Below are 7575 nucleotides of genomic sequence, written 5' to 3'. Positions count from 1 at the left end.
ACAAAAAAATGATTGTTGTATCAAATTGTAGGAATTTTGTAAAAATTATGAGGCTATCACTTTTACCTCCAGTGCAGCATTCCAGATATTCCTTGTTAAGATTTTTATATAAACCCCAGACTTCCATCAATATGGGAGAATTCATTAACTACTTCAGATATTCCAAAGATTATAAAATTGGATGTTCAAACTTTGTAGATGGTGTTGCTTTAGGGTTAGTTAGTAAACACTCCTGTGGCCACAGGGGAGTACAGTTGTATGAAAAAACTGAAAGTGAAGATAAGAGCAGGAATCAGAGAAAGTGGATGCACTCAGCACTAATAGCTCTAACATTGTTTAGTACTCAATCAGAAGGAAAGGAAGAAAAGAAAGACTCAGAATTAATCACAATGATTAAAAGAGGAATATTGGCTCTGAAGGTAAGACACCAAAAGTTTTTGCTGCATTGCATGTTAAATAAAATAAAACATGCTTAGCCTTTGTGAAATTATTGTAACAATGTTATTAGAAATTTATCTACATAATGTATCTTTAAATACCATATAAATATAGTAAATGACTCATAGCTAGCTTTATTTCAGTTCATATATTTAGTTGGTAGCAAAGTGGGACAGTGCCATACCTTGTTATTCTTGTGTGAAATAATGACTCATGAAATCGTGTATTCTTAAAGCTGTGTATGAAGTCTTCCTCTACCAGTTCCTTATTCATTTCACCAATTTTTTTTACTACCCTAATGTCCTAATTTGCTGATATGTCTGCATGTGTCATCTTAATTTTTAGCTTCCATCTTGACTCTCCTTGTCTCTGGTCCACATGTTTCATTATGACTATCCATATCTGTTCTATCAAATCCTACAAATATTTACTCCCTTTTGATAATGTTAAGAAAGCGTGATAATAGGTTTTCCCTTATAGCTTTGTTCTGGTTTCCCCTCACTTAATGTGGTTATGCTTTATGCACACTTGCTCTGATGTGATGTCTCATTGATGCTGATACAGTAATTCAATATATGCAATTTACATTCACCATATACCTTCAATACCATGCTTAATGTGTATTGAAGATTTTTATGCAAAATTAAGTGTTGATTGCCTGAGTGAACCTAACAAAGCTTTCATGGGCCTGGAACACTTGTTGAAAGAAGTGAGGGACACCTGTATGTGGTTACTGTCTCTTTCCCCCCTTCCCCTCTGTTAGCCATGAAGGGCATTTTTAGCGTTTGCAACTTTTCTTTATAACTCGATTTCTTTAGCTCTGGGAGCCATGTGCAGGTTCCAGTTTTCCCAGTCAGTTTATCTATGATCCTCAATAATCAACAGGTTTGCTTTTAATCATTCCTCCTCTCTGCTGTTTTTATGATTGGTAACCTGTTGTTTTCATCATGCTCCATCCCCTGTCTTCTATTTAGTAAGGTGTTGTACATACAGTGGAACCTCGGCACTCGAACTTAATTGGTTCCAGAAGGCTGTTCGAGTGTCGGTCTGTTTGAGTACAGACCAGATTTATCCCAACCAATTTTCCTTTTGGTTGGCTGTTATCACTAACAATCTTAGGCCCCATGGTGACTTATTTATACAAGTAATATAAAAAAAACACCAAAAAAATGTGAAGAAACACTAAATAGTTTACAGCGAAGTTCTGGCAGGTCGTGTTTGTTTGGTTAAGTGCTAAGCAAATGGTCGACTACCAAGCAATTTGTTTACCGAACAAAGCGTTTGAATACCGAATTGTTCGAGTACTGAGGCTTCTTGGGGACTTCCATGTTCCTCAAATGAGAACACAAAGAAGCACTAAGATTTATAAAGAAATTGGTTTTTTATGTAAAAATATGTAAAGTGATAGTAAAAGGGATACCAGTTATGATAGGCAAATTTGCTATGGTCTGATGACGATAGCAAATTAAAAATATTTTATAATGAGCAGAAACAACTCGAGTCCCTCCCAGTGCTATACAGTACAATTGGTCTTGAAGTCCCTTTGCATTAAAAACAGCATTCTCTAATGATATAGAGTAGATCACTTAATTGCTGTGTAGAGCTTTATCATGAAGCTCTACACAGCTTTATGATAAAGCTCTGTGCCTTCAATACTATCGGCAGTATGCCTTTGTATTTGGTTTACGGACAGTTATTCTCTCTAGTACTAGATTTCTTAAGTCAATACTACTGGTATATAGAATGTATATTTTTGAACCTCTGTATTATAAATACGGTACATTTTTATGCAAAGCCTGATTTATATTGGAATTCATGGATGATTTTGCATCATGATCTTAATGGTGAATATTATTAACTGTTACTGTTTAATCACCAGAGAGGAGAGCTACAAAAGGCTGAGCAGCTTCTTCATGTGGCCCTCAAAAGTGCTCAAGAAACTCAAAATGAACTGGCTATTATATATATCTATGATCTCCTTGCTAATTTGGCATACCAGCGAGAGGAATATTTAAAAGCTGAGAAACTGTTTAAGGAAGTCTTACAAAGAATTTTGTCAGGTAAGTTTTCTGTTAAAATATACTTTCATAGTTTTCCTTAACAGCTTTTTCATCACATTCTGTAAGTGTTGTATTGTATCTTGTGTAAAAATAAATACTTTACCAGATATATGTAAATCTTTTCCTTTATTTTACTCACTGTAGGTAGCTCCACATTTCAAATTTAAAAAAAAAAAAATGATGAATTGAAGAGAAGAATACTAAACACTAGGAAAAATTTCACAAATAACTAACACTTAGGAGAGGTACCTTATGACAAAGTTTCAGTCCATCCTTGAACATTGTCAGGTCACAGTTGTGATTTGACAGTAATCCAGAATGTTATAGAGCTCCTCTCCTAAGTGTGGGTTATCTGTGAATTGTTCGTGAGGCAGTAGGTAAAATGAAAGAACATAAGAAAGGAGGAACACTGCAGCAGGCCTGTTGGCCCATACTAGGCAGGTCCTTTATAATTCATCCCACTAACAAGCATTTGACCAACCCAATTTCCAATGCTACCCAAGAAATAAGCTCTGATGTGCAAGTCCCACTCAAATCCAACCCCTCCCACTCATGTACTTATCCAACCTAAATTTGAAACTACCCAAAGTCCTAGCCTCAATAACCCAACTAGGTAGATTGTTCCACTCATCAACTACCCTATTTCCAAACCAATATTTTCATATGTCCTTTCTAAATCTAAACTTATCTAATTTAAATCCATTACTGCGGGTTCTCTCTTGGAGAGATATCCTCAAGACCTTGTTAATATCCCCTTTATTAATACCTATCTTCCACTTATACACTTCGATCAGGTCTCCCCTTATTCTTCGTCTAGCAAGTGAATGTAACTTAAGAGTCTTCAATCTTTCTTCATAAGGAAGATTTCTAATGCTATGTATCAATTCAGTCATCCCACGCTGAATGCTCCCTAACGAACCCATGTCCACTCTGTAATACGGAGATCAGAATTGAGCTAAAAGGGGGTAAGGCAGCCGGGATTAATGGGATAAAGATAGAAATGTTAAAAGCAGGTGGGGATATAGTTTTGGAGTGGTTGGTGCAATTATTTAATAAATGTATGGAAGAGGGTAAGGTACCTAGGGATTGGCAGAAAGCATGCATAGTTCCTTTGTATAAAGGCAAAGGGGATAAAAGAGAGTGCAAAAATTATAGGGGGATAAGTCTGTTGAGTATACCTGGTAAAGTGTATGGTAGTTATTATTGAAAGAATTAAGAGTAAGACGGAGAATAGGATAGCAGATGAACAAGGAGGCTTTAGGAAAGGTAGGGGGTGTGTGGACCAGGTGTTTACAGTGAAACATATAAGTGAACAGTATTTAGATAAGGCTAAAGAGGTCTTTGTGGCATGTATGGATTTGGAAAAGGCATATGACAGGGTGGATAGGGGGGCAATGTGGCAGATGTTGCAGGTGTATGGTGTAGGAGGTAGGTTACTGAAAGCAGTGAAGAGTTTTTACGAGGATAGTGAGGCTCAAGTTAGAGTATGTAGGAAAGAGGGAAATTATTTCCCAGTAAAAGTAGGCCTTAGACAAGGATGTGTGATTTCACCGTGGTTGTTTAATATATTTATAGATGGGGTTGTAAGAGAAGTAAATGCGAGGGTCTTGGCAAGAGGCGTGGAGTTAAAAGATAAAGAATCACACAAAAAGTGGGAGTTGTCACAGTTGCTCTTTGCTGATGACACTGTGCTCTTGGGAGATTCTGAAGAGAAGTTGCAGAGATTGGTGGATGAATTTGGTAGGGTGTGCAAAAGAAGAAAATTAAAGGTGAATACAGGAAAGAGTAAGGTTATGAGGATAACAAAAAGATTAGGTGATGAAAGATTGGATATCAGATTGGAGGGAGAGAGTATGGAGGAGGTGAATGTATTCAGATATTTGGGAGTGGACGTGTCAGCGGATGGGTCTATGAAAGATGAGGTGAATCATAGAATTGATGAGGGGAAAAGGGTGAGTGGTGCACTTAGGAGTCTGTGGAGACAAAGAACTTTGTCCTTGGAGGCAAAGAGGGGAATGTATGAGAGTATAGTTCTACCAACGCTCTTATATGGGTGTGAAGCATGGGTGATGAATGTTGCAGCGAGGAGAAGGCTGGAGGCAGTGGAGATGTCATGTCTGAGGGCAATGTGTGGTGTGAATATAATGCAGAGAATTCGTAGTTTGGAAGTTAGGAGGAGGTGCGGGATTACCAAAACTGTTGTCCAGAGGGCTGAGGAAGGGTTGTTGAGGTGGTTCGGACATGTAGAGAGAATGGAGCGAAACAGAATGACTTCAAGAGTGTATCAGTCTGTAGTGGAAGGAAGGTGGGGTAGGGGTCGGCCTAGGAAAGGTTGGAGGGAGGGGGTAAAGGAGGTTTTGTGTGCGAGGGGCTTGGACTTCCAGCAGGCATGCGTGAGCGTGTTTGATAGGAGTGAATGGAGACAAATGGTTTTTAATACTTGATGTGCTGTTGGAGTGTGAGCAAAGTAACATTTATGAAGGGGTTCAGGGAAACCGGCAGGCCGGACTTGAGTCCTGGAGATGGGAAGTACAGTGCCTGCACTCTGAAGGAGGGGTGTTAATGTTGCAGTTTAAAAACTGTAGTGTAAAGCACCCTTCTGGCAAGACAGTGATGGAGTGAATGATGGTGAAAGTTTTTCTTTTTCGGGCCACCCTGCCTTGGTGGGAATCGGCTAGTGTGATAATAATAAAAAAAGAATATTATGACTTTTTTGTTCTTCAGTAGAAAAGTATATATAAAAAAAATTATGTATATTACAGTGACCACCTGATTAACCATCACATACTTATCTAAATTGGTACTGGGCTGCCAGTTTGACAGTTCATATATGAAATTGGTCACTCAGCTGGATTCTAACCCCTTATTGGTGGTGCCTTGATTCCAGTGAGGGACTTTTGATTTATTCTCTCCCATCTTGGATTGAACCTGAATGCCTCCCATTCCCAGGTTGAAATGAAAATGTAACTGGTTGCTGAAAAGACAAAGTGTTTGGCTTGCCATCAGTTTGATGCAGCAGGGATAGAGGGTGGCCTAACTACTGATGCTGCTGTTACCCCCAAGAGGGAGACGGCCGACTTGTTAAAAAAAAAAAAAAAAATTGTTATTTTTCAAATAGTGAATTGCTGTAATAGTATTGGTACAGGATATGTGTGATTGGTTGTGGTGGTATTTATATTGTATTGACAAATACATAGAAAGGCATAATGATGCTTCTTTATACATCTTATTGTATTGAGGTATTTATTATTATGAATTTTATACTATACTGTAATGTGTAAATTTTTAGAAATTTAAACTTTTGCATTATTTTGATACATTGGTAATGCTACTGGTTTTTACAGGTGGTATGGCTGAGGATGACAATGCTGTTGTAGAAATAAGCTTGAAGCTGGCTAGTGTTTATGCATCAATGTTTGACTATGAGAAAGCTGTCGAAGGTTTCCAGTTTTGCATTGCAACTCAGGAAGACAAGATTAAAAAATATGGCGAGAAGAACCTTGATGAGGACACACTGTTGTTGTGGGCTATGAGCATGGATTGGTATGCTCGATTTTTGCTTAATATCAAGAAGTACGATTTGGCGAAAAAACACTTTGTTAAGGCCTATGAAATGAGTGAACGTATAAATGGCCTTGGACATGAGCAAACAGCAGTTTTGCTAAATGATATTGGTTCTGTATGTTCTTTACAGAAAGATTATACAGAAGCAATTGAATACTTGGAAAAAGCAATTGATGCTGCAAGAGAATGTAAAAGCCTGGATATTGGTTCCTTTTATGTAAACCTTGGAACTGTTTATCTTCAACAAAGTATGATTGCTGAAGCAGAAAGATGTTGTAAGGAGGGTTTAATTTTATCAAAGAAAATGGAAAATAAAGATGCCACTGAAGAGGCCAAGATTTGCCTAGAAGAAATTCAGAATTTGCTGAAAAAGAAATGAATTTCTTTTGTTACTTCAATTTTTCTTCAGGTACTGGGGTAATAGAATTTTCACTAAAAAAATTATACTTTATTATTCTGTCTTTTGTTGTTGTGTTTCTTGTATAGACTTGTACAGTGTTATATTACTGCCTCACACTGATCATATTTCTGTTGAAAACAGGTATTTATTATATTTTCCTCCCATCTCTTTAACTTAGTAGATCTTTAATCAGCCTTGTTAAGCTCTACTGATATTTCTTTATCAGATGAGACAAGGGCCCATAGAGATGCAATAAATAAAATCATGAGACTCAGAAATAACTTGTATCACAAGAAAACATTTATCTTAGTTCATTTTGGGCTCCACCTTGAAACTAATTGTTGAAATTCTTGACACAATTTTCTTGCTAAGAAAGAAGAGAGGGCAAAAAATACTAGAAAGTTCCTTACAAGCAGTAGTAGATAAGGTAGTGAGTTCTACATCCATTGATAATTAAAAACAAATATTTATGGTAGACTAAATACTGGGGATAGGACAATATGAGATTAGCTCTGCTTCCATAGCTACAAATCAGTAATTGTACACACACACACACACATACACACATTACTTTTACACATTACTCAGAAGCTGTTGAACCTTTACTAATGTCAGTCTTCATGTAAGCCTTTCTTTATATTTTTTTTATGAAGTTTAACCTCTTCCTGCATATTATTTCAATAGTGGAAAATTTAACATATTAACATGAGTACTGCCTTTATTTAACAGCACCAAATGTAGACAGATATGCAAGTAAAGCACTATATATAATAGATAATCTGTACAGACAAAAGGTGTTAAACAGATTCTTCATATTAAGACATTTTAATTATGAATATGTATATATGATGAATGATTAAGGTTTAGAAATTTTAAACATTCATCAGCTATATGCTCCTGTTACGTGCTTCAGAATTTTGTGTATACAGGTAGGCCATCACTAATCCGGCAACCAGTAATCTGGTTCCATCAGTAATCCGGTTCCATCAGTAATCCGGCACTATTTTCGGCTAGCATAACTTCAAATTTCCGGGGTTGCCACATGAGCCTGCTGCTATTGTTTGGTGGTGCTACTTGCTGCATAATTCATTCCAATTTCTTTTTCTCTATTTA

General features: G+C 37.0%; 1 protein-coding gene across 1 annotated transcript; it reads left to right on the top strand.

Moving 5' to 3' along the window:
- Window positions 1–8: 8 nt before the first annotated feature.
- Window positions 9–6964, top strand: Ttc19 (tetratricopeptide repeat domain 19). Its single transcript, XM_053777011.2, has 3 exons — window positions 9–419; window positions 2318–2498; window positions 5843–6964. Exons 1-3 carry the CDS (start codon window positions 9–11, stop codon window positions 6439–6441), a joined length of 1191 nt encoding a protein of 396 aa, XP_053632986.1. The 3' UTR covers window positions 6442–6964.
- The last annotated feature ends 611 nt before the right edge of the window (window positions 6965–7575 follow it).

This window comes from Cherax quadricarinatus, chromosome 16 (assembly GCF_038502225.1).
Source record: "Cherax quadricarinatus isolate ZL_2023a chromosome 16, ASM3850222v1, whole genome shotgun sequence".
Lineage (NCBI taxonomy): Eukaryota > Metazoa > Arthropoda > Malacostraca > Decapoda > Parastacidae > Cherax > Cherax quadricarinatus.
The sequence above is the reverse complement of the archived record's forward strand: the minus strand, read 5'-3'. Positions and strand labels throughout refer to the sequence as shown.

What these genes read in the sequence shown, in the direction of transcription:
- Ttc19 (XM_053777011.2), top strand. Translation starts at nt 9, where the DNA reads ATGATTGTTGTATCAAATTGTAGGAATTTTGTAAAAATTATGAGGCTA. An exon ending in GAGGAATATTGGCTCTGAAG is followed by an intron (nt 420 to 2,317) that starts GTAAGACACCAA and finishes TTTAATCACCAG; the next exon opens with AGAGGAGAGCTACAAAAGGC. An exon ending in CTTACAAAGAATTTTGTCAG is followed by an intron (nt 2,499 to 5,842) that starts GTAAGTTTTCTG and finishes TGGTTTTTACAG; the next exon opens with GTGGTATGGCTGAGGATGAC.